Raw genomic sequence first — 26,544 nt, 5'->3', positions numbered from 1 at the left:
ACATGCGAGCTACTCACATTTATATACGTTTAATTTTTCGGACACAATTTTTTAAAAGGATGTTGGTCAGTGATAATCATAAGCCTTTTAAGCTTCTCCATACAAAACATTAGTTGATATAAATTGACTAGAATCTTGGAATGCTTTCCTGTGGCTTCTGAAGTGTGAAAAAAGAGGAAGAGAAATAAAGCACATGCCTTCAATTAGAAGCCAGCTTCATTCTAATGCAGAGAGCCCATTTATCATCATTGCTAATTGAAAAACTCTGTTAGCTCTGCCATCCAAAAAACACATTATGGTGCCTTGGGATGCCAATCTCATTAGCCTCTATTTTCCTGATTTAGGAAAGAAAAGCCAGCAGCTCTGAATTTTTATCTGCTTAGTTAGCATCTCTGTTAGAATCACAGTACTGTACAGTTTATATTCTCAGCCACGGCTAATTCTTTGGAGACCCATTGCAGTTTACCTCCTCCAGTATGGCTAACAACCTAGTGCAAATAAAATGCACTGGCATTGTATGTATCTGTTATATTTATTTTGAGTGAATACCCTTTGATGTATTGCTTTTCAGTAATCCCACATATCTCGTCTGATGGTTTCTCTTATAGATTGTATTGTCCTATATTGTGTTTATTAGATGTCTCTTCATATGGACTGTAATCAAGTTACACTGTAATACATGGATGATGACACTACAAACTGCAAAAGAAAACCCCAGATCCTGACCACAAAGAACTCCTTCCTTAAGGCAAAACCACAATGATTACTTGTGATTGTTTTCTTCTCAAGCAGACCAATTTACACATACAGCAGAATGAGGAGGTATCATTCTGCGCCGGGAGAATGGGCAATTTCAGAGAGCAGCTGGGGAATCGTATTTCTGAATACGCCTCTATGTGAAAAGTTTAGTCACTAAAAACTTGCACAACAGGACAAGAACTGAACTAGAACCTCTCTCTCTGGTGTCCTAATTTTTTACTTGCATAGAATTTTCTTTTTTACTTCATGAAGTATTGAAAAATCATTTCCCCACATGCATTCTGAAATGTTACAGTCTGCTCCAGCACCTCAGCTTTCTTCAGCCCTATTCTGCTGCATGCATATACTAGGCCTTAGAAGTTGCTGTGAGCTCAAGATTCTTCTGTTTGATGGAAAGTGGGCTGAAGGAGAAACATCATCAATTCCTCAGTGATCTGATGAGTATCTTCCTCAGAGACATAGTAATATACTGGAATGAATTTCAGTAGAAATATGGTCAAGGGAGCAATACTGGTACTTTATCTGGACACGTTAGAAAACTGCGGAATGGTCAGATTTTGAGATGACCAGGGCTTTTTTTGTAGTACAAATTCCTTTCCCTATTAGGCCACACACTCCTGATGTAGCCAATCCTCCAAGAGCTTACAGGGCTTTTCTTACAGGGCCTACTGTAAGCTCCAGGAGAACTGGCTACATCAGGGGTGTGTGGCCTAACATGCAAGGGAGTTCCTGCTACAAAAAAAGCCCTGGAGATGACACTGAAGAATGAAAGCCAGCAGGTTCAAAAAGTTCTGTGAAGAGCTCAAGGAAAAGAAGGCAGACAATATAATGGAAGATAAGATTCAATTTCAATAGGCACTGACTAATGTTTGGGAAGGGAAAGCAGCATTGTATAGCCTGATCTTGTCAGAACTTGGAAGCTAAGCAGGATCACTACTTGAAAAGGAGACTACCTAGGAAGACTCTGCAGAGGAAGGCAATGGCAACCCCCCTCTACTTCCCTTGAAAGCCTCTGGCTGGGGTTGCCATTAGTCAGTTGTGACCTGACCGCACTTCACGCACTCAATATACATTGGAACAAATTATCCCATAATAATGGAAACTGAACCTTGGCTCTCAGCCACCCACTCTACCTTGTCACTTCGGGCTGAGCTTTACTTTCAGATTTGACCAAGAACCAAATGAGTCTGTTGTTTAAATACTTACTTTCCAATCCTACAAGGAACTTAGAATCATAGAGTTGAAAGGACCCCCCAGTCCATCCCCCTGCACAATGCAGGAAACTCACAAATACCTCCCCCTAAGTCCACAGGATCTTCATTGCTATCAGATGGCCATCTAGACTCTGTTTAAAAACCTCCAAGGAAAGAGAGCCCACAGGATTCACAGGATCTTCATTGCTGTCAGATGGCCATCTAGCCTCTGTTTAAAAACCTTCAAGGAAGGAGAGTCCATCACCTTCCGAGGAAGCCTGTTCCACTGAGGAATCGCTCTGTCAGAAAGTTCTTCCTAATGTTAAGCCCGAAACTCTTTTGATTTAATTTCAACCCATTGGTTCTGGTCCTACCTTCTGGAGCCACAGAAAACAATTCCACACAATCCTCTCTATGACAGCCCTTCAAGTACCTGAAGATGGTGATCCTATCACCTCTCAGCCGCCTCCTCTCCAGGCTAAACATCCCCAGCTCCTTCAACCTCTCCTCATAGCACTTGGTTTCCAGCCCCCTCACCATCTTTGTCACCCTCCTCTGGACCTGTTCCATCTTGTCTATATCCTTCTTAAAATGTGGTGTCCCAAAATGAACAGAATACTTCATCCTTGCAGTCCTTGAGAGCCAGTTTGGTGTAGTGGTTAAGTGTGTGGACTCTTATCTGGGAGAACAGGGTTTGATTCCCCATTCCTCCACTTGCACCTGCTGGAATGGCCTTGGGTTAGCCATAGCTATCGCAGGAGCTGTCCTTGAAAGGGCAGCTGCTTTGAGAGCCCTCTCAGCCCCACCCACCTCACAGGGTGTCTGTTGTGGGGGGAGAAGACATAAGCCGCTCTGAGTCTCTGGTTCAGGGAGAAGGGTGGGGTGTAAATCTGCAATAAATCTACAATTCTTGTCAGTCTTCCATGATATGGGCTACCAGCAGCCAATGGAATTCTTTTGATCCTTGTCCCTTTTACATGTCAGAAATCTATGACCATGTTTCATGAGAGAGAAAGAGCTTCTTCCCCACTGCTTTCTTTCCCCATTGTTTCTGTACCTCCTTCCTGGCACTGTCAGCACCGGCTCCCTCTGTGTAGCAAAGCAAAGCTGCATATGGCAAAACGTGGGTGAGATTCTTTCAAAGCATCTTTCAGAAACTTCTAAAGATCATGGGTATAGGTAAAGGTCAAATAGCAAATAGCAAGCCTTTATTGGCATAAAACAGATTTAGCAGTAAAATAGCAATATAAATAATCCTAGATTATAAAGTACATAGGGAGCTAAAATACATAAAATAAGTAAAATATATATGAGTCGAGTTTAGCCAAATTAAATAATTAAAACAGATAAAATGTGGTCATTCCAGAACCATTCTCTGTCGTATTTCCATGGCCTGTTGGAGAAATCTAGCCACCATTAAAGTTACCTCAGCGCAAGTGTCATTTAAAAGTTTGTGGACTTTGCCTGAATCAGCACAGCCCAACATATTTCTAAGATATCTTTCAAGTATATACAACGAATATCATCATAAAGAGGACAGTTCAGTAGTACATGGGAAATAGTTTCAATACACTTGGAATTACAAAGACAGTGTCTATTAGAGTACTCAATCCTGTTAAATCTACCAAATAGGATAGCAGATGGTAATGCATTATATCTCGTTAACGAGAACGCACGCCGTTGCTGTGGAGTTTGCAGAGAGGAGAAATACGACGCTAATTTCCCTACTGAAAGAGGAAGTTCGAAATTCAGCGGGGAGCAGGAATTGTTGGCCAGGCTATATAACATTTGCATTTCAATATCTAGAATTCTGAGCTTAAGTTTCAAAAAAGCTTCTTTTAAGGATAGCATAAGAAGTGGATCTAAATCAATGCCCATAGATTTTATTTTCCTCTCAATAAATACTAGCCAATTTGACAAATTAGATTCTGAGAGCAGTTGATATAAAAGGCTCTATGAGTCAGAGTGGAAATGTAGCCAAAGCCAGTATTTAAGTGACATCAGCCATGCTTGTGTTTCCACAAGATTCGTCCCTGTTTCTAAACACAAAACTGCATATGGTACGCACTTTGGGAATCCCAGAATTTCCCGTTGGAATTTTGATTGGACACCTTCAATGTTATTATCCAAGGCTGTGATCCACACTGGGACCCCATATAAAAGCTGCGGTATCACTTTAGCCTTAAAGATTTTTAGCGTGGCTGGGATAAACTGATTGCCTCTGCTGTAAAAGAAGCGCTGGATAGCTGCAACACTAACAATGACTGACTTAATTATGCAGTTACGATCATTAGTCCAAAGTGTGTTATAGTGAAAATGCATTCCTAGGTATTTGTAGTATTTTACTTGTTCTATCTCTTTGCTGCCTATTGACCATTTAGTTGGTTTCCAAGATTTGGAAAAAACAACAATTTTAGATTTGTCATAGTTCAATAGGAGCTTATTGTTGTTATGGAAGGTGATACAGCAAACAAGCAAATGCTTTAATCCAATTCTGGAACAAGATAGTAAGACTGTATCGTCCGCATATAACAGTAAGGGAACATGTCTGGCACCAAGTTTTGGACTATGATGGTCAGTATCTGACAAAAAGGGAGCAAGATCATTAAGAAAGAGGTTAAACAAAAAGGGGGCCAACACACCTGATTTATAGGTAAAGGTAGTCCCTGTGCAAGCACCAGTCATTTCCGACTCTGGGGTGATGTTGCATCACGATGTTTTCACGGCAGACTTTTTATGGGGTGGTTTGCCATTGCCTTCCTCAGTCATCTACACTCTGCACCCCCAGCAAACTGGGTACTCATTTTACCGACCTCAGAAGGATGGAAGATTGAGTCAACCTTGAGCCGGCTACCTGAACCCAGCTTCTGCTGAGATCGAACTCAGGTCGTGATAAGAGAGTCTGGACTGCAGTACTGCAGCTTTACCACTCTGCGCCAAAGAGCTATTTCATGGGTATACTAAAGCCTTAATAACTTAACATAAGTCCTAGAAAGCACAGCTACTTGGGAACAGCTAATAAGACACACTGCAAGCAGGACATTATGAAAAAAGTGGGAAGTATTTTACTAGATAATTCTAAACTTACAAGAGGATCTCCATTCCCCTTCCTAAGAATGGGTCCAAGACAGAGAATCTTGACACAGACTGTCAGATTCTGTCTTCCTAATTCCCAAGGCCCAACACAGAACTGTTGTCCAAGCTAACTTATTTATGGGCTTTTTATAAGCTGGGAGTTCCTATTTGAAGTCAACCAGAATTTAAGGTGTAGGCTTGACGCTCTCTTCTAAGGCTTGAGCAATCACAGAAAAAGTTTGAATTAAAGTTTGCCTTACCAAAAGAAACCAGTAATAATCCATCAAGGGCGCTTGACAGTTTACCCAATGGTGAAACTCAGACTGGGATTCAACTTCCTTTCCCAGTTCAATCTATCATCATATACCTGTCCCCCCTTCTTGGAATATCCAGCTTTAGGATTTAATTGCCCTATTCCAGCGGATGAGGCTGTATTATTCTAAAAATCGTATCTATCTTTTTCCTAACAGGAACAACTAATCTGAAAAATGATCCAGAGTGGGGAGTGTGAGCTGTAGTATAAATCTCTGAAAACATCGTCAGCATGATGCAGCAGTGAAAAAGGAAATGCAGTGCCCAGTTCTATTAGAGAAGTAATCACAGGGAACTCACCATTCGGATGGTCAGCCCATCATTAGCCCACAGTTACAACCAATGCTTGTTAAGAACCACCACATGGTAGTGAGGAAACAGAAGCCCCAAAGCTTCTGGCTCACCCTCAGAAACACACATGTATGTCAAGAGTGCCTCTTGCCATGTTGTTATGCATTTGCTTCTGCCTTCTGCTGTACTAGCCTGCTATCTCTTTTGTAAGAAGTCAAGCATACTTCTGCCTGATCTCAGAGACAGTCAAGGTCACTGGCTTGTCTCCTGTTGATCATGTGCACACCTGCGAGGGGCCTGGGAACAGAACTTTGGCGGGAGGGATGGCTTGTTTGGCGCCTTCGCATTCAAAATTGTAACGGACGGGTGAGGGGTATAAGCGTAGGGCAACTGCCTGCCATAACCAGTTTTCGCAAGAACCATCTTGCCCTATGGAAGTCAGTATTCCAATAAAGCCATTTTGACGAGTGTTGATAGCTGAACAACTGGGGACTTGACAATGTACACACATATACTTAAATTTCAGACATATTATGAATGTTTGACTTCAGCCAGAATATTCCAGAAGGAGAAGGCCAGGGAAAGGGGACACTGTATTTCTGACATGACTAAATCTCAACACATGCTTACAAGAAAGTTTGTATAATGACCTTAAACACAGAATCAAATATATTAAAAAAAAACCTGTCATATTTAGAAATAGGATATGGCTTTAGTATGCTCAAGTCTGACTATTCTACCTGAAGGTTTAGGGGTTTAAGTCTTTTCAGGATAAAGGTAGTGGCTGTTTTCTAGTTGGCTTGAGATACTTTGCCATTTGTGCTGCCATCACCCTCTGAGTTCAAGTTGTATCACCCCGATACAGCTGGAACAGCTTGTTCTCTCCTTGACCTATCAAGTGCCCTTCTCTGCTCCCCCAAAGAACCACTTCCTTTAGCCAACCAAGATCCAATCATGATCTTCCAGGCAAAAGCCTTTGGCTCTACCATCTGAGTCTTGGGATCATGGTTTCTGTTCATGAATGGGTTTTATGCCAATGAAAGGGTAGTATTCTACTACTGTGGTAGTCCAAAATTTATTGTTAAAATGTTAGAATTTGTAATTCAAAATCTGTACCTGAGTGTTCAATATTTGAATCTGGTGAAAGACATAACCGAAGATCTAAAATGGTATCAGTGATATCAAAAGCCACAGAGAGATCCAGGAGAATTAACAGATCACACATCTCCTGGTGCAGGTCAACCAGAGCAACCAAGGCCCTTTCAGGCTGTTCACATGACTCTTGTTCACTCTATAGTATGTTTTGTTTAAATTAAGAGGGAAACAAAAATGTCAGTAGATTTTTGGCCATTTTAGTGTTAAAATCTAGAGGCAAAACCAACCAGCCTTTTATGAATTCTGAGATGAGGCTCTTTAGCTTTTGAAAGTTAGAACACTTCTCTTTCAACAGGTAACACAGTCTTGGCACAACGCTGGTGTTCAGTTGACTGAATTGTTCCAGGTTAATGACACTAAGATTTATCTTTGTTTCCTCAAGTATGGGAAATATATGAATCTGGGGGCTTCCGCCTGATCCCCCCAAAGCCATTGAGTTGCCTCCATTAATGTCAGTAGACTCATAAATTTCCAACGCACAGTGAAGTAGGCAACTTTTGCCACTGCACAGAAGCTAATTCAGTATCCCTGTCTTCCTATAAATCTAGCAACACCCCCTAGAACAGAGTGACTACAGATGGGTTTAATTACACCTCACAGTCCTTCTTGGAAATAGAATGTTTCACACCTTCAAAATCACCGGTATGGAAACAGTTATACATAAAAACAAGACCAAAAATGAAAACTAATTTCAGGTTTCAAATGGTAGAAAATAGTCTGCAGAAGGATTCCTAGATATTTCCACCCGCAAAGCATATGTGAGTCACATATCTACTGATCTCCAGCAGGTCCCAGCCCAAAGTACAAGGGACGGTGGCTCAGTGGCAGAACCACTGCCAGTCTGAGAAGACAATACTAACTTTGATGGACCAAAGGTCTGATTCAGTATAAGGCAGCTTCATATGTTCATACATATGTACTTCTCAGTGAGCCAACATGTCTGGTGATTTTTTCTGCCAACTTAATCTAAAGCACCAGTCATTTCTGACTCCGGGGTGATGTTGCTTTCACAACATTTTCACAGCAGACTTTTTATGGGGTGATCTGCCATTGCTTTCCCCAGTCATCTACACTTTCCCCTCAGCAAGCTGGGTCCTCATTTTACCGACCTCGGAAGGATGGAAGGCTGAGTCAGCCTGGAGCCGACTACCTGAACCCAGCTTCTGCTGGGATCAAACTCAGGTCATGAGCAGAGTGCTCAGACTGCAGTACTGCAGCTTTTCCACTCTGTGCCACAGCACTCTTTTCAACTTAATCTACTGGCCAACAAAAACGCAACCAGGCTTTATATTTTGGATTTCAAACTTTCTGCTTTCAGGGAGCCCTTTTGATCCTGATTTATATACTAAGGAAAGGAACATCTCAAATAAATTTCCATTCTTGGTGGTTCTATGTTGAGCATTCTGACTGCTGGGTAAGTTCCTCCTCTTGGTCACAAGCAGGAGTTTTTCAGGTAAAATGACACAACGGAGAGATTCAGCTCAGAGTACTGAAGGGATTGACCAGGTCTGGTGCACTTCCTCCCTCCCCTGAAATAAGGCAAGGAAAGAAGGAGCAGGGGGAGACAGTGGTTCAAGGAGGCTAAAAAAGCAGGCCAGTTTGCCCATAGACTGACTCATACCCAATAGAGACTGACTGCTTGGTTGAGTAACTCAGAGCTTCACAGGATGTATGGAATAAATACCTGCATATGTCATTGTTTTTTCAGTATAAACAATTTTTATTAGTAACATATGGTAGTAGAACTATATCTACAACTTATAAAAAGCCTAAAGTGAAAAAAAAAACATCATTCTACCCCACATCTTACTTTTCTCCCACCCCTCTCCCCAATAATTGACCCCCGTCAGTGTTATTTTTTTTTAAAAAAAAACAGATATTAAAGGTACCTTTAACTATCAAGAAAAAACAAAAATTGATTAAGAAAAAGATCCCCCCTTCGAAAGTTATATTCTTGTCTTAAAGTTCTTAATCTTCAAAAATTGTCCAATGTCCTTTTATTTTCCACTCTTTTTCTACATATCTTCTGAATTTCTTCCACTCCCGATTAAAAAGTTCTAAATCGCAGTCTCTTAGTTTTCTTGTTAGCTTGTCCATTTCACTCCATGACATAACTTTTATAGTCCAGTCCCATTTTTCTGGTATTTTTTCTTGCTTCCACAACTGCGCATACAATGTCCTAGCAGCTGAGAGCAAGTACCATATTAAAGTTCTATCTTCTTTTGGAAATTTTTCCATTTGTAATCCCAGCAGAAAAGTCTCTGCTTCTTTGTTAAATTCATATCCTAGGATCTTAGATATCTCTTGTTGAATCATCTGCCAAAACATTTTAGCTCTTTCACAAGTCCACCACATATGGTAGAAAGAACCTTCATGCTTTTTACATTTCCAACACCTATCTGGCATCTTATTGTTCATCTTTGCTAATTTTTTTGGAGTCATATACCATCTATACATCATCTTAAAACAGTTCTCTTTAATACTATGACATGTTGCGAGTTTCATAGAGTTTTTCCACAGATATTCCCAAGATTCCATCTTTATTTCTTTATTTACATTAATTGCCCATTTTATCATTTGAGATTTCACTACTTCATCTTCTGTAGTCCATTGTAAAAGTAATTTGTACACTTTTGAAATTAATTTCTCATTATCTCCAAGCAGAACTCTTTCCATTTCTGTTTGCTCTTTCCTTATTCCTTCAGCTTTGATATCATTCTCCATCAAGCTTTTTATTTGTTGCATTTGAAACCAGTCATATTTATAATTCAATTCTTCTGCAGTTTTCATTTCTATTTTCCCACTTTGTATTTTTAGTAGTTGGTTGTATGATAGTTGTTTTTCCTTAACTGTTTTGGCCGTTAACTTTATCACTTCAGCTCGCTTCGGCAGCACATATACTAAAATTGGAACGATACAGAGAAGATTAGCATGGCCTGCATATGTCATTGTTGAGCTATCTGGCGGCAGAAGCTGCCTGCTGCATGGATGTGGTGTGAACCCTCACTGAGAGGATTATATCCTGGTGGGACACAAGCCATCCCTAGTGGATTATAGAGCAACAAAGCAGAAAGGGGCTTCTGTCATAATGCCGTCCATTGATCTTCGGTCTACAGGTGGAACTTTGTCCACCAGTACAGCTTTAATGGCCCCTATTTCCAGAATAAGTCAACAGAACCTTCTGTCCAGTGTCTTCTCAAATTCCAGGGTATACTTCATGGAAACAATCTCCAGCATACCGCAACCAAACCAGTAATCTACCACCCCTCAGCTGCTGCAAATGGCTGAAAAATTGCCTTCTACCCTTCTTGGATGGCAAACTATTATAGCATCACACCTGGCAGGACTGCTTTCTGCTTTCAGACTGACAGCTGATGCTGAACTGCGCTGGGCTGGCCATACTTGAGGGGTCTCTCAGTCACGCCACATAAATTGACATGCTACCCCAATGCTTTACCACTGGGACATTATGCTTGGGAAAATCTCAAGAGGAAAGTGTCTGCCCTTAAGGACACCTGGAAACTCTAGCTTGTTCAGAAAGCCATAGCTCAATTACAAATGGAAGCTAGGTCGAGTATGTTAGTTTCTGGGTTCAATTCAAGTTACAGCATCACCTACAAAACCTGCCATGCATGTCTGAGGGACCATCTTTTTTGATATGCTCTTCTTGGCTTATTCAAGCCAAGCACTCTGAAAGTGCCACCCTGCACATGCTTAAGAGCAATATTTTCTTCTCCCATCGCTTCTTCTGTTGTGGCTCCCATCTGGTGCAAAGAGTTTTCCTGATCTTGTTCTATCATTCCACAAAGCGTAAAATGGAATTGTTCTGGAGGAAATTTTTATAAAACGAGTAGGTTGTAGTTAATGTCTGAGGAATTTAAGGCAGCCTTTGTTATACATATCATGAAGTTTTTATGGCATTCTTCCCTAATTTTGTAATTCAGCTTTATTACACTGTTTACTGTATGCACTGTGTTTCACTGCATTGTTCTGCCATCTCATAATCCTGCTTTAAGTCTTGTATTAACTATGGCCGTTTTCCCACAGAGCTTACCTCGGAGCGACGCCCCTCTTCATCGCGCAGCGTCTGCGCGGATTTCCCACCAACTGTTCCGCATAACCAGGAAGAGCTGCGGCTTTTGCGTCGCTAACGTAAACTGGTTTTCAGCAGTTTACATCTGCGACGCAAAAGGTCCGGCACTTCCTGGTTATGCGGAGCAGTTGGTGGGAAATCCACGCAGACGCTGCGCGGTGAAGAGGGGTGTCGCTCCGAGGTAAGCTCTGAGGGAAAACGCCCTATGTTTTAGCGTATTGTTCTCTAATTTGTTGACCGTACATATCATAAGGGCCCTTACTGCATTGTTCGTAGCCATAATCTGTCTTGCATATTCGTGAGGAACACAGATTAGAAATGATGTAAAGAAATAGTTGTAGAAGGTGAAGAAAGGAAGAAAACTGATTCATTTGAAATGTTGTATTGAAGGACAGTTTTACAGGCACCATGGAAGAAGAAGTGGAGGAGGAGGAGAAGGAGAGGGAGGAATGGGTTCTAGGTCAAATTTAGCCTGAATTCTCCATACAAGCTAAAATGACTGAACTGAGGCTATTGTTCTTTGGTCACATCAAGAGAAGACAAGAAAAGACAACAATACTAAACATAGGAACATAAGAGAAGCCATGTTGGATCAGGCCAATGGCCCATCCAGTCCAACACTCTGTATCACACAGTGGCCTATATATACACACACACACACACACACACACTGTGGCTAATAGCCGCTGATGGACCTCTGCTCCATATTTTTATCCAATCCCCTCTTGAAGCTGGCTATGCTTGTAGCCGCCAGCACCTCCTGTGGCAGTAAATTCCACATGTTAATCACCCTTTGGGTGAAGAAGTACTTCCTTTCATCCATTTTAACCTGACTGCTCAGCAATTTCATTGAATGCCCACGAGTTCTTGTATTGTGAGAAAGGGAGAAAAGTACTTCTTTCTCTACTTTCTCCATCCCATGCATTATCTTGTAAACCTCTATCATGTCACCCTGCAGTCGACGTTTCTCCAAGCTAAAGAGCCCCAAGCGTTTTAACCTTTCTTCATAGGGAAAGTGTTCCAAACCTTTAATCATTCTAGTTGCCCTTTTCTGGATTTTCTCCAATGCTATAATATCCTTTTTGAGGTGCGGTGACCAGAATTGCACACAGTATTCCAAATGAGACCGCACCATTGATTTATACAGGGGCATTATGATACTGGCTGATTTGTTTTCAATTCCCTTCCTAATAATTCCCAGCTTGGCGTTGGCCTTTTTTATTGTAATCGCACACTGTCTTGACATTTTCAGTGAGTTATCTACCACGACCCCAAGATCTCTCTCTTGGTCAGTCTAGGAAAAATTAAAGGTAGTAGGAAAACAGGGAGACTCAACATGAGTTGGATTGACTCAATAAAGGAAGCCATGACCTTCAGTTTGCAAGACTTGAGCAAAGCTGTCATTGATAGGACATTTTAGAGATCATTAACACATAGGGTCACCATAAATTGGAAGTGACATGACAGCGCATAATGAATAGTCACACTATTTATGAATTAAATAGAGGTAGAACTGGGGAGCCTTGCTTTGCCCTAGTACATGAAAGTATGCCTCTGCTCCTATCCCTTCCTTTTGATCTTCTTGTTCCCATGCTGGAGAGAAAAGAAACCACAGTGCAGTGTACCATCTAATGCTGGCTTTACACACTGGATTGCCATTTACTTAGAAAGGTTCTACATTATAATGGTTGGGAATCCATGAATTAGAGTACCTTTACTGTGAAAACACACAAACCCTTAGAGAAGAACTAAACACTGAAAGAATAACTGCAAAAAAACACCAGACTGAGCCCAAACTCCATGTTCACTACAACCTATCTTGTGCCCTAATGTCACAATGTCTGTAGATGATGTGGAAGAGGACTGGAGAAACAGTCTAATAATATCAGTAATGATAAACTGTGTTAGACATTACAGAGGGGAAGAGCGAACTCAAACAAGGCTGCTTTGTTGCCCTAGTTCTTGCTGGAAAAGTAAATCTGTATCTGTATCAGTGTTCCCTCTAAGCTGAGTTAGTGTGAGCTAGCTCACAGTTTTTTAGCCTCCAGCTCACACATTTTTTGTCTTAGCTCAGGAAAAATGGCCCCAGAGCACACTAATTTATGCAGTAGCTCACAACTTTAATGCCAGCAGCTCACAAAGTAGAATTTTTGCTCACAAGACTCTGCAGCTTAGAGGGAACAAGTTTTCAGAAAGTGGTTGGGGCCTCTGACTGGTGACTGGATATCTGACTGGCTGCAGAATTTAAAACAGCTGCTTCATCAGCAGCTCCCATCACAGTGTTGGTTTTATTTTCTCACTCCTCTATGCTAGTGTCTGTTTGAAGCTGAACTTCTCCTCTGCACAACTGGACTTTCTGTGTGTGTGTGCGCTCTGCCTCCACAATGACAGTCACTTTGTGGTTGGCTCCACTTCCCATGGCAGCCATTTTGTGGTTGCTTCCACCACCTTGTGTCAGAACTCCAAAGATGCCTACAGGCTCAAAATGGGAGAGGTGCCTTATCTAATCTGTGATCTATGTTTTTGTTCAAACCACTTCCCCTACTAAAGAAGCATATCAGGTACAAAGGAATTATTTAAAGCGTGTTGTGATTCTTATACTGAGTTTTTTGTTCCTTTGCTGTATTCTCACCGGCACTCAATGAACCACTGGCGGATCTGATCCTGCAGACTCTCTTTGATGTCAGGGCCTTCAATTTCTTTCACACGTTCTTTGATGGATACCAGAGCACTCTGATAATCTGACTCATGCATCTCCTGAATTTCACACCTTAGATGATCCACCTTCTGGGCACGAATCAAAGAAGCACTAGGTCTTTGGAAATGAGCAGGTGGGATCTGAAAAATAAGCAAGAATAGGCACTAGGCATCAACAACAATATTTACCTATACCATATTTGCACCTTGTTTTATTTCTATGTTCTTCTGTTGGTCACTTCAGAGGTATTTTCTTCAGCTTTCTCTGAATGAACACACACAACACAATGAGATCTCTCCCAGTTTGGACTTGCAACAATGCTCCAGAAGCATTATGGAGAAAACTTCTGAATTGTTAAGGAAGCAAGAACAGGATAGAATTAACCAGGATGCTAAAAGAGTCTATTTCTAATTCTCCCCACCCCTCAGTTTATCCTTCAGTATCTGGACAGGAGATAAATGTGCTTGTTACATTATTCATGCAGCAATTACAGTTATCATATAATAAAATGAATATGTGAATCACAGAAAATTGCAGCATAGGATTGTGCTGAAGTGCATAGAAAAGGTTGCAGGTTTGACTCCAGGCACTTTGAATTATAGGAATGGGATTGGAAGATGTCTCTGACTGCAAATCTGGAGAATACTTGCCAGTTGGAGTAGACCAAAGCATGCTTGATGGGACAATGATCTGACTTAGTATAAAGCATCTTTGTTATGCCCAGAGACAGAAGATGGCACGCAGCATGTCCTTGCTCTATGCTATGTTGGGTGTGCAAAACAACAGACAACTTAGTCATCATTATTTTGGACAAAAGGCTCCCAGACAAGTACCAAGCTAGTAAAAGCCAAGGACAACCATTTTTGCGAACACTGAGCCTCTGGAGTCTCCTGAATTTATTCTCATATTGTACATAAATATTCTTAATATACAGATCATATGTATTTGCAGAATGAATATATTAAATAAATATTAAATAAAACAAATAAATAATGTGACGGCTTTCATGAGGAAAGAATGACTCAATCTATTGTTTGTTTCCCCCCATCCTGGAATTATTCACATTACACTTTACTATTTGTTCCAAAGGGATGCTTGGAACTATGCTGGATCTTCTAGAGCAGTGATGGTGAACCTTTTAGAGACTGAGTGCCCAAACTGCAACCCAAAACCCAATTATTTATCGCAAACTGCAAACAGAGCAATTTAACCTGAATACTGAGGTTTTAGTTTAGAAAATGGGCAGTGGGGAGAGCAGGGGAAGCAAAAATGGGCGGCAGGGAGAGGCAAAAAGGGGGGGCGGAAGTGAAAACAAGCGGCAGGGAGAATGGGAGAAGCAAAAACAGGTGGCGGGGGAGCGAGAGAGGGAAAATAGGTGACGGAAAGCAGGGGATCATATGAAGCTGCCTTATACTGAATCAGACCTTTGGTCCATCAAAGTCAGTATTGTCTTCTCAGACTGGCAGCGGCTCTCCAGGGTCTCAAGCTGAGGCTTTTCACACCTATTTGCCTGGACCCTTTTTTGGAGATGCCAGGGACTGAACATGGGACCTTCTGCTTCCCAAGCAGATCCTCTACCACTGAGCCACTGTCCCTCCCCATACAGTTTAATTAAGGGGAAGCGAAAACAGGTGGCGGGCAGAGAGGGAGAAGCGAAAACGGGTGGTGGGCAGAGCAGGGGAAGCAAAAACGTGTGGTGGAGAGAGCGAGAGAGGTGAAAACGGCTGGCAGGGAGAGCAGGGGAAGTAATAACGGGTGGTGGAGAGAGCGAGAGAGGCGAAAACGGGTGGTGGGCAGAGCAGGGAAAGCAAAAACAGGTGGTGGAGAGAGCAGGGGAAGCGAAATTGGGCGGCGTGGATAGCCAGAGAGGCGAAAATGGGCGACAGCACATGTGCCCACAGAGAGGGCTCTGAGTGCCCCCTCTGGCACGCATGCCATAGGTTCGCCACCACTGTTCTAGAGGTTTTATTTATTTTTTTAGTTTTCTAGAGTTGACCTATCTGGTACTTGAGGTGCTTCCAGTGGTAGATTTCATAATATATATGGTAAATGTCCTGTTCTAATGCACCTTAAACATTCAAAGCAAACAGGGCCTGGTGGATTTATTCTTTGAATTTCATTTGTCAGCAATCAAGGAAGAAAAAGACCTGCTCCTTCCAGCAAACACACACACAGAGCACACAAGGGATGACTGTTTTAATGTTTCTGTGTCAATTACCAATATTAAAAACAATGTTTCAAGTGTGCAATGCTTTCTGAAGGCAGGTGAGAAGACTGCTGTTTAGCAACTGCTCTGTTTATCCATATCAGAAGGGTGCCAAAGATTTTTAAATTGAATTTCCCAATGTTTGCACTTCCCATTGGTTCTTACTAATTAGAGTATTGTTTCTTAATTTCTTTGCTTAATTTTATGTGCAGTGTTTAGTCAGTTGTTTCCTGGCATATTTTTTTTTTGCAGCTGGTGAGCGATTATGAGGAAATCCACTTCCCTTGAGAAAAAAACCCCCATAAAAAGAGCAAAGTACTTTAATAAAAAAAATACACTGCTGAAGTTTCCCATTATTTTAATAGCCTCTGCAAAGAATAAGCTTAGCTACTTGTAAAGCAGCAAAGGGGAATGAGAATGAAAATGCTCAGCTATCTTGCTGGATTTATTACAACATTTAAAGAAACTATATTTGTTTTTGCACCACTGCAATGGTGGACGTTTGACAATAATTCAACACAAAGGGATGCATGAAGCAGTCTTAGACCGAATCACAGCACAGGCCTGTCTAACCCAGGACCACCTGTTCTGAGGACCATCACAGAAGTGACACAGATGACAGATCTCTATCTACCTGTTAAATGTTTAAATAGCAGATGTTGCAGTTCCAAATCTGATTGGGAAGAGAGGATTTAACCCTTCAGCCCCCATTTGATTTTGCAGGCCACAACTGGTTTTTCTGTGCCACTGTTGGCATTTTAAAGAAAAAGGATATGCATTTTTTTCCCTTGCAAATGCTAATAAATGTGCGAGGAGTAGGCTTCCCAATCCCCAGGGCCCAGCGGGGGATCCCCCGGTTTTACAGCCTTCCCCCCTCCCCCAGCCAGCTGGCCGGCGGGGGAAGCCCCGCCCCCAAAGCCATTATGCACCTTCATGAACGAGTCCCATAGGGAATGATGGGGAATTGATCTGCGAGTATTGGGGGCTCTGGGGGGGGGGCTGTTTTTTGAGATAGAGGCACCAAATTTTCACTATAGCATCTAGTGCCTCTCCCCAAAATACCTCCCAAGTTTCAAAAGGAATGGGCCAGGGGATCCAATTCTATGAGCCCCAAAAGAAGGTGCCCCTATCCTTCATTATTTTCTATGGAAGGAAGGCATTTTAAAAGGTTTGCTGTTCCTTTAAATGTGATGGCCAGAACTCTCTTGGAGTTCAATTATGCTTGTCACACCCTTGCTCCTGGCTCCGCCCCCATGTCTCCTGGCCCCACCCCCAAAGTCTCCTGGCTCCACCCCCAAAGTCCCCAGATATTTCTTGAATTGGACTTGGCAACCCTAGCGAGGAGCCTAATTTCAGTTAATGAAACCAAGTGAGGGTTGAAAGATTAAAAATCACCTCTGCCCTCCCTATGCACAATCTGAATTTGGGCTGCATGCAAAACTCACTTTCTATAGAAGGACGGAGATCCATTTTGTCTACCATCAAGCCTACTGGTGAACACAAAAGCTTTCATATCACTTTCTGATTTTGCTATGCCCTAATAAGAGGATTGTTTTACTATCTCTGTACAGAATTCTTCAAGTAGACAAATATGGCTAGTTGTGCTTTACTAACAGGGAGGCCGGATCATCAATTATGACTCCAGAATAAATGAGAATGCAACTAGGTGAAAACGCTGGAAAGCATGACCCTCCAGCGTCTAGTGTGATCTCAGGCAGCCTAAACCAAAGAAAACACCGTAGCCTATCCAGGTATTATTCTGGAGCAACTAATGCAGAGTTTCTCCTGAAGAGATGTTTCATGCTTCTATGTCGAAGTAATGTCTCCGGCCATGCAAAATATAGATTTCTTAACTCATCCTACTGCTAATCACTCTGCTCGTTTAAAAATAAATCTATACATAGTTGGTGTGTACTGCTTACTTAGTAGTATATGATCGTCACATCAGCAACAGAATAATACATCTTAATGAAGGCTTCCTATGTGGATAGATACCATTATGTTTACAAGCTTTCTGTAGTTAATGACCCAAAACTGAATAACGAAATTCACATATTTAGCTAGGCCTTCTGTCAGCAATAATATGCCTATTAATAATGGATGTTGCTGTAAAAATAGGATGCAAGATGCGTGCTGAAAAATAGGACTAGATGGCCCATTAACTTAAAATGCTTATCTAATGTTTGATAGGCTTTTTCTTAAACTGTTGTTTAAATTAATAAGGCAAAAGTGGACATTCAGCTACAAGAGGGTCCTTTCCAGCCCATCAGTCTTGTGAATGGCTGGAGGGTTGCTCTGCGCTTTGTTCTCTGGTTTTCACAAAAGCTACAAATAGGCTGAAAGAAAATGGGCATTAGTTAAGTTTCATGCATGATGGCCGATATGCGCCTGGCATTTCTAATTCAAGTGATATGCTCACCTGAGAAATAATGGGAAATGGCATTCTAGCACTTGGCCCTCAATGGCATGCTGATTTTTAAAAATGTTATAGTCCCGCCAATGGGATGCCCAATATAATAAACACATCTTAATGTGTGTGTGTAAAATGCCATCCAGTTGTAGCTGACTTATGGCAGTCCTAGCATTCAGTTTTCAATGCACGCAAAAAGCAGAGGTGGTTTGCCACTGCTTTCCTCTGCAAAGTCTTCATTATTGGTCTCCCTTCTATGCATCAATCCTGCTTAGTATCCAAGATCTGTCAAGTCTGGGCTATGCAATGCCACTTGCCCTCAAAAATCCATTTTAATGCTTGAATACTAAGTGAAAGCACTCTGTCTTTAATTAAATACTTTTTTAAAAAATGCGTAAGTTATAATCTGCAGAAATGTAGCTGCTTTCATTATTTATAGTTCCCTTCTACGAGGGTATTACTCCTAGAAAACTGATCTTAGGATTTCACTGTAAGTTCAGAACAAGACCCCGTCCAGCCCTTTTAGAATTGTATATGTTACCTTGCTGGGATGCCTATACAGCCACCTTTCCTGAGTCTGCCACTCGTGCGGGCAGGATGCATAAAAACTTGTGCATTGATAATTCTGAATTACTGAAGGAATTCTGAGTCATGAACTGGCTAGCAATAAATGGATTACAGTATATATTCAAAAGTGGGGGGCACGTCTCAAAACAAGAAGTAAGTTACAAAGCTTTTGGTTGATAGTGAACCAAGTGTAACTCTTGCTATGGCAAAAATTTTAACTATGGTTTTTAATGATTCATTTTCTTAATGGCATGTTTTATACTTTACACTCAGTATTCCTGGCTGTTTGGGTATTTTCTGTATTATTGGGTTATATTATTCTGTGCCATTAGATTGTATTATTCTGTACCATAACAAATTTGTTGGCTTATGAACTATTGATCCATGAGCATGAAGTATAGAATAAAGAAAATAAAGGAAAGGAATTCTGAGTTAGACATTCCTAGGGTCGCTCTTTAAGTTCACTGATCCATGAGGATAAACTTTCCCTGTCACAGAAACTGATGACACCAGATGAAGGGTATGGAGACTTACTCTGTGCTTGGATTGACAAGAGATGCCTTAGCACTGATTGGGCACCTACAGTGCAATTCTAAATAAAGTCACACAGTTCTACGTGTAATTATTTCAATAAAAGGGTGTAACTCTGCTTAGGGTAAATTGGACACTTAAATAGAGTCTTTCCAAACAATTAAAAAAATACAGAAAAGTTAATGAAATGTTTAGAACCTTTTAATCCTCTTTCATTGCATCATTCACAAAAACAATTTTAACTGTCTATGGAGACTTCTGTTAAAATGACATAGCATTCTAGCAAAGGAGATATAAGTCAAGAAGATCTTAGTTTGGATTTAACCTCTTGTCTAATTGAGCAACCCCAGGTAGTCTCAAGACACACACCCCTCCCTTCAAGATGACAATAATACTGATCCACCATGCAGGGCTTCTGTATGAACAAAAGGTATGCAAACCTCTTTGAACAATCTATAAGAGCTGCTTATTATTATCAAGTTTAACTGAAACTGAGCAGTCATACCAGCCGGCAGCTGTAAAAAGACAAAAAAGATGACTCTCTGAAAGAACTATTCCATTATTTGACACAAGGTTTTTGGTGGACAGCCCACTGCATAAAGGGAAATGACAAAGTAGCATTCACATCTGGTGTATAAAAAGCACACAAAGCAGATGAAATCCCAATCAACAAAATCATGAACATAGCAAACAACCCTGGAGCCAAATTGCAATTTTAAATGCACGCTTAATGAAACAGAATTTGGCCCACTTAGATGTATTATTTCTCCTGTTTGGATGAACTAAAGAATATTCATGCTCTACTTATTTAGGGAACTTGAAATTTTGCTATAAGAAACCCAATTATTTCTTCAGCTACAGTTTATATTATTACTGAGAGCCATTTTAGTAAAGGCAACCTTTACTAACTAGATGAAACAATGATGTGTTTGTAATAAATAGCTGTCAGGTGAAATACTCACGAAAAGACAAGGAGATTAGTTATTTGTAGTAAACTATTGCCATTTCATAGGCAAATGCTATAGTAATCTCTGTAAGTGATACAAAAAATGTATGTATTTTGTTTAAAGTACATAATATTGTAGCGAAGCTGCAGTGAGCAAGAGCCTGGACATGCTGGGCATTTTAAAAGGATGTGACAATTCCAGTTGCCAAGCTAGGTACCCAAAGGAGATTTCATTTACTTTAAAACTGAAGGATGTGGTCAAAGCTATAGTGGAATGAACTCCTGAATGTCTTAGGAAGAGCTTGTGGGCCATTCTGTAGTCAAGCTTGATATTATTTGCAACCCAGTGTCTAAAGCTCTGTGAAAACAGTCTGTCCTTTCTATGAAACTGAGTAGCACAGGAACAGGGTCACAGTCTTTCTAAAAAGAGGCAGATCCATCCAGGTGGAATGAAAGTGTTCTCTGAGCATTCAAGTAATGTAAGGCCCTTTCAGTTTTCTAGGTTGGTTTTGGAAAGAAGATAAAAACTACCAGGTATTGGTTCAGATGCAATCTAAAAAACACCTCCAGGAGAAAGGCAACATCCAGACTACATTGTCCCTGTATATATGGGGATAAGGAAAGAGTGAATACAGAGCAGTTTACTAGCCCTCCCTAGCTAAGAAGACTACTACTAGGAAAACTATCTTGTAGGGTAAGGAGCTCAAACAGCTTGCCAATTAGTTGGATAAGGACAAAGGGAAGATCTGTCCTTACTGGAGGTGGTGTCTAGTAAGATCCTTGAATCATCAGTTGGGTGAACAAATAAAAGAACAAATAGCATTAGCACTTTTATCAATTTAATTTAATTAATTTTTAAACTTAACCAGAATTTTTAATGTTCAATGTTTAAATGTAATTTTGTTTTCCTTGTATAACTGAAATTTGAATTGATGCTGTCAGCCGCCCTGAGCCTGCTTCGGCGGGGAGGGCGGGATACAAATAAAATTTTGTTGTTGTTGTTGTTGTTGTTGAAGAGTGAGCAATCCTGAATGAACAGCCATGAAGCAGAAATAGCAATTAGATGGACTTTAGAAAATGAATGTGATAATCCTAAGAGGATTTATATGGAGCAGGTACTCCAAACCAAGGTACAGGATACGTGGATGAGTCCTATCCCTGTGCTGTCACAAAGGTGGTAAGGAACTTCCACTTACACCCATAGGATACGAAGGGCATCTGAAGGTGGTGCTCCAGATGGATCCCCCAATCTACCATATTCAGTGTCAGGATGCAGAAACCTGCTGTGCTACTGAGACAGGAAGTCTGGAGCAATGGATAGGTGAAGAAATCAGCCCTTGGGTAGATGGGAAGACAATGGTAAACCAAGGCTGTCTGGGCCATGAACTGATTAGGATGTCATTTGTGCAGTACCTGCTCATCTTCCTTATGGCCCTAGTTATGAGATGGATAAGAATGACAGCCCAGGACTGGTGTTTCATCCACTAGAGGACAAAGTCATCTCCAATGGAGCTATGACAAATACCTGTAGCAACCCTCTACTTATTTTGTTAGTACTATTAGGTAGTACATGGTGGTTAGTACATAGTGGTTATGGTATCCTTGGTTACTCGCACTACTACTTTGCCCCATACCATCCAATTTCATGACTGGGAGAAAGATACAAAGGCCTTATATGTAGTTATGTGCTCCAGAAGTTCAATATGGAGCTGTTTTTCTTGTGACTATGGCTGACATGTTATGTTTATTTGATTCCATTTGACTTGTCCCATCCCCATAATGATGTGCCTGTAATTAGTCTAACTTGAAGTGATGGTGGAACGCAGGGGACTCCTGATGTATTCCTTTATTAAAAAGTTATCACCCCATCTTTCCTCCTAGCTCAAGGTGGCTTACAAGAACAATTATATCATTACAAGTTAAAACCAAAATAAAATAGCAAACCTTATGACTAGTCCAGCAAAGGAGCGTATTCAGCAAGGATTTTTTATTCTAAATCACTAACATGAAAAAATGAGAACAAAATACAAAAAACTCCCCCTCCACCTGGGTCGCATACCTATAACATGCTTTTCCAAAGGTCATCTGTGCAGTCCAACACTTGGGTACCATGCCTGTGCAGGGACCGACCTAGGATCTTGCAGAGCTAGCCTCAATGCTTTTTGGTGGACTTTCTCCTTCACTCTGGAAAGCAGGCACCAACTGCACATGCTTGGAGCTGAGGAGAAACTCATTCCCCACTCAGTTCCTTCCAACTGCCTCCAGTAAGTCTCATCACCTCAAGGTAAGTGACAGAGAGATGCCAGCAGTGGGGAAGGCTGGGTGGGAAGAACATGATATTGGATTTATATCCCGCCCTATACTCTGAATTTCAGAGTCTCAGAGCGGCCACAATCTCCTTTACCTTCCCCCCTCCCAACAACAGACACCCTGTGATGTGGGTGGGGCTGAGAGAGTTCTTACAGCAGCTGCCCTTTCAAGGACAACTCCTGCAAGAGCTATGGTTGACCCAAGGTCATTCCAGCAGCTGCAAATGGAGGAGTGGGGAATCAAACCCGGTTCTCTCAGATAAAGAGTCTGCATACTTAACCACTACACCAAATTGGTTCTCACCGAACTGGAAAAGGGCTGTGTGGTCCCACAGATTAATTAGGAAGGCAGGGAGACAAGTGGCAACTTGAAGCAGGAAGGGACTCAGCTATGCTGGAGGCAGCTGTGGGAGGCCTTGACTTCCCCAAAAGGCAGGGATACTTGTGGGAGGCCAAGCCCAATGGCAAGGCCATGTTGGGTTGTGATGACAAGGGGCAGGAAGCCAAGCCAAGGAGGCAGGGCACCTTCTGGGACGTCAGGAGGTATTCGTGGAGAGGAGGTGGAAGAGAGTTGGAAGGTAACCTCTTCCTCTCTCTATTCTGAGACCCAGCAAGCCCTCTTTATGGGGAAATAGGTGAGACTAGCAGGCACCAAGAGGGTGAAACTGCAGGACCCAGCCATAACCTTGCAACATTCTTTGTCCAATTTTGAGAATTCTTGAAAGTTTTTCAAGGGACAACCAGTAGCTCTGTCTTCATTCTCCCCCAAGTTCCATCAAGTCAAAAGAAGACTTGCATCCCATTCTGCTCTCATGGAAAGGGAAATGGGATGGTATGGTATGAGCAGAAACCAGAATTCTATTTACTAGCATATTCCTCTGTGTATTCCGCAGTTACCACATTGCTGAAGGTAGCCTGTATTGCCAGATACCAGTATTTTCTCTAGGGAAATATATTCCAAGCATTGAATCACCTTCCAGAGGATGTGAAACAGATTACTGTCACCTTCAAAGGTGAAGTGCTCAAAGCTCACCACGTGGCAGCTTATTACCTCATGACACATCACTGATTGTGACTCAGGTCACTCACTGAAGTCACTGATTGTGACTGTGTGGATACAGCTATCACCTTGAACTTCATACATGGCTTCAGTTAATGCCCTTGTTCACCTGCACAGGCCAGCCACGGACAGATTTTCTTCCAGCTAAAAAGCCCTCTGAGGGGGGGCGCCCCTCCCACAGCAGCCAATGTGAATGGCTTTTCCTGCCGAAATGGTCAAGTGCTCTGGAGGTGGTGCCCCCTTTCTCAGTTTCTGCCAGGCTGCCACAAGCAAACACAATACTTAACACAATACTTGAGAACTCACAGCAAGGCAGGAGGAAGGGAATGTAAAGAAGATGTTGATGGTACAATTAGAGGTAAGTGAAACTATTTTTATCTCTGTTCACACTGAGCGGAGGGGCATAGCTACTGGGTGCCTTGGCTAAGGACCTAACTACATTTATACCCTCCTGACTGTGAACATCTCTTCCCTGCTGGGGTTTGGGTGTTAGGTGGACTCAGGGCTCTGAGTCACCCTGTCTCTCTTCTCATGATGAGCACAGGAGCTTAGCTATTGGGTGCCTTGACTGATGACCCACCATTTTATTCCTCCCCCCAACCCTTTCTCACTGAAATTACCCAAGATTGCTCCAAGAAAGGCTCCCCACATCCAGCCATTTATCACTAAGATTCCCCAGTTGAGAAAAACCCTGGATAGCCCCCTTTATTTTATCCTCCAAAGAAAACCAGAAATTTCACCCAGGGTTGGACCAGAGGATCAATGTGTTTGGGCCTGATAGGGCCTGGGAGCATCGGAGACATGCCTTGGAGGATTTCAGTACTTGCCAGGGGTGCCTTCCAACCTGGCATGAGGTTATTTTAGGGAGCCCCTGGTGAAACTCTGGGGATGTTTGTCTTTCTGTACAAAATCAGCTTTTGGAGACTTGGGGTGTGTGTGTGGCCTGGCCAGCTTAACATTCCATTTCTCTGCAGAGTAAAGGAATACACCCCAGTTAATGAATGTGCTCTGGACCTGTGTGTTTTGACCTTTGAGGGGGCTGTGAAAGTTGTGGCCATGCTTCCCTTGCTTGTGTTCTATTGGCTGGGGTGCCTGCTAAACTGTCATGGGGTTACTTTGGGGAGCCCGTCAGAACTCTAGGGATGTATGCCTTGCTGTCCTTCAGAAGCTCTCTTTGGAGACTTGGGGGGCTGCAAACCTAGGAGGGATACTTGGCTTGCTTTAAGTGTCTGGCTGGGAAAAGTATGCTTAGGTGAAGTTTCCCTGTGAGTTTGGTATCACAGGCTTGTTCCTAAGCCGTTCCATAGACTTGTAACTTCTGCTGTTTTCTCCAGAGAGAGTACTAGGAAGACCTTTTTACAGCTACATGGTCTTTTGGGGTACCTTAATGCTCTTCTATGTACTAGACGCCAGCACCCACCATCCACTGTGGTTTCAGCTCACTAATCACTCAAGTGTGGGTCTGCACTGAGACCATGAAAAAGATACACAGGTTGTTTACCTGGAACTGATGATCTTTGAGTGGTCATCTGGGCAGTCACACACTCCCAGAGAGCCAGTCTGGTGTAGTAGTTCGTTAAATGCGCAGACTCTTATCTGGGAGAACTGGGTTTGATTCCCCACTCCTCCACTTGCAGATGCTGGAATGGCCTTGGGTCGGCCATAGCTCTCATAGGAGTTGTCCTTGAAAAGGCAGCTGCTGTAAGAGTTCTCTCAGCCCCACCCACCTCACAGGGTGTCTGTTGTTGGGAGGAGGGAAGGTAAAGGAGATTGTGACCCTCTGAGATTCAGAGTATAGGGCAGGATATAAATCCAGTATCATCATCATCTTCTTCTTCTTCCTTTTCCGCTGATTTAGACAGTCTCAGCTGGGCCCCCTCAATAAGGGGCCAGCAAGTGAGTGGCAGGAAGGGTGCTGCCACTGGGAATGGATTTGGACAGTTGTTTTACTGCACCAGCTGGAGAAGAGTTGGGGCATTAGTAATCTCACAGGCATTCAAGAATGGGGATCAAAAAAGGGACTAAAGACTCTTTTCATTCTCACTTCAAGGCTGACTATTCTGTTCCTGTTTTGTTTGAAAGTATCTTGGTGGCAACTCCTTTCTGTGTATTTTCACATGTTTCTGTTTATATTTTATTTGTTTCAAATATTTTATACACATTTGTATTTTAAATGATTTTTTAATGTTCAAAACGTTTTAATGTTTTGTTTTAATGTTCACCATCATGAGGTCCCTAAATTGGGTGGAAAGCCTGCATAGAAATGTTTAAAATAAAATGAATAAAAGTAATAAGGTATAATTGAATTTAAAGTTTACTAATATTATTAGGAGCTTTCCGCTTTGGCAATCATTTTGTTCAGTGGGCTGAACTAATTTAGTAAAAATCTACATCAAAGTGAACATTCATGGCAAGCTATCAAATCCATTTACAACTAACTGAGCAAAGGGTAAGAAGACGAGGCTGCCCTTTATCATGCTTTTCACAATTTCACTACAACTTTTTGCACTGACAATCTGACAATCTGATCAAACTCAATGCTCTAGTCTTCATAAATACTATAAAAGAGTCTATATAGACTGGCACAATCTACCACCTAGACTGAATGCCCCAGTCTCTCTCCCTTCTTTAACAAAGAGGTGATCACTGCTAGTCAGAATCCTTTCAGAACTCAAAGCATTGTAGGTTTTACAATGTTAAGCAGGCTTTTCAAAGCACAGTTAATCAGGTTTACAAATATCCAAACAGGAGAAATTATACCATTGCCGTGAGTAGATTTTTTAAAAATATCACAAAACCAATCCTTGTTTTTAAAGCAAAGGACTTTTTAGAAAAATGTGTTGCATTATATGTTGATAATCAAGAGGATATTATGGTAGGTTTTTGGTATGATTTGTCTTACAGCTAACTGAATGTGACAGAATAATCCAAGCATTATT

At 41.7% G+C, this 26,544-nt stretch overlaps 1 protein-coding gene and 1 pseudogene across 1 annotated transcript in view; one reads left to right on the top strand and one right to left on the bottom strand.

Annotated features, from left to right (window-relative positions):
- Positions 1-26,544, bottom strand: part of IQCA1 (IQ motif containing with AAA domain 1) — a 125,917-nt gene that overhangs the window by 76,628 nt on the left and 22,745 nt on the right. The window contains exon 6 of the mRNA XM_060232432.1: positions 13,511-13,716. Within this exon, the coding sequence (XP_060088415.1) occupies positions 13,511-13,716 (206 nt within the window). The remainder of the gene's footprint in view (positions 1-13,510; positions 13,717-26,544) is intronic.
- On the top strand, positions 9,664-9,722 carry LOC132589335 (U6 spliceosomal RNA; annotated as a pseudogene).

This window comes from Heteronotia binoei, chromosome 1, assembly GCF_032191835.1.
Source record: "Heteronotia binoei isolate CCM8104 ecotype False Entrance Well chromosome 1, APGP_CSIRO_Hbin_v1, whole genome shotgun sequence".
In the NCBI taxonomy this organism is placed as follows: domain Eukaryota; kingdom Metazoa; phylum Chordata; class Lepidosauria; order Squamata; family Gekkonidae; genus Heteronotia; species Heteronotia binoei.
The sequence above is the reverse complement of the archived record's forward strand: the minus strand, read 5'-3'. Positions and strand labels throughout refer to the sequence as shown.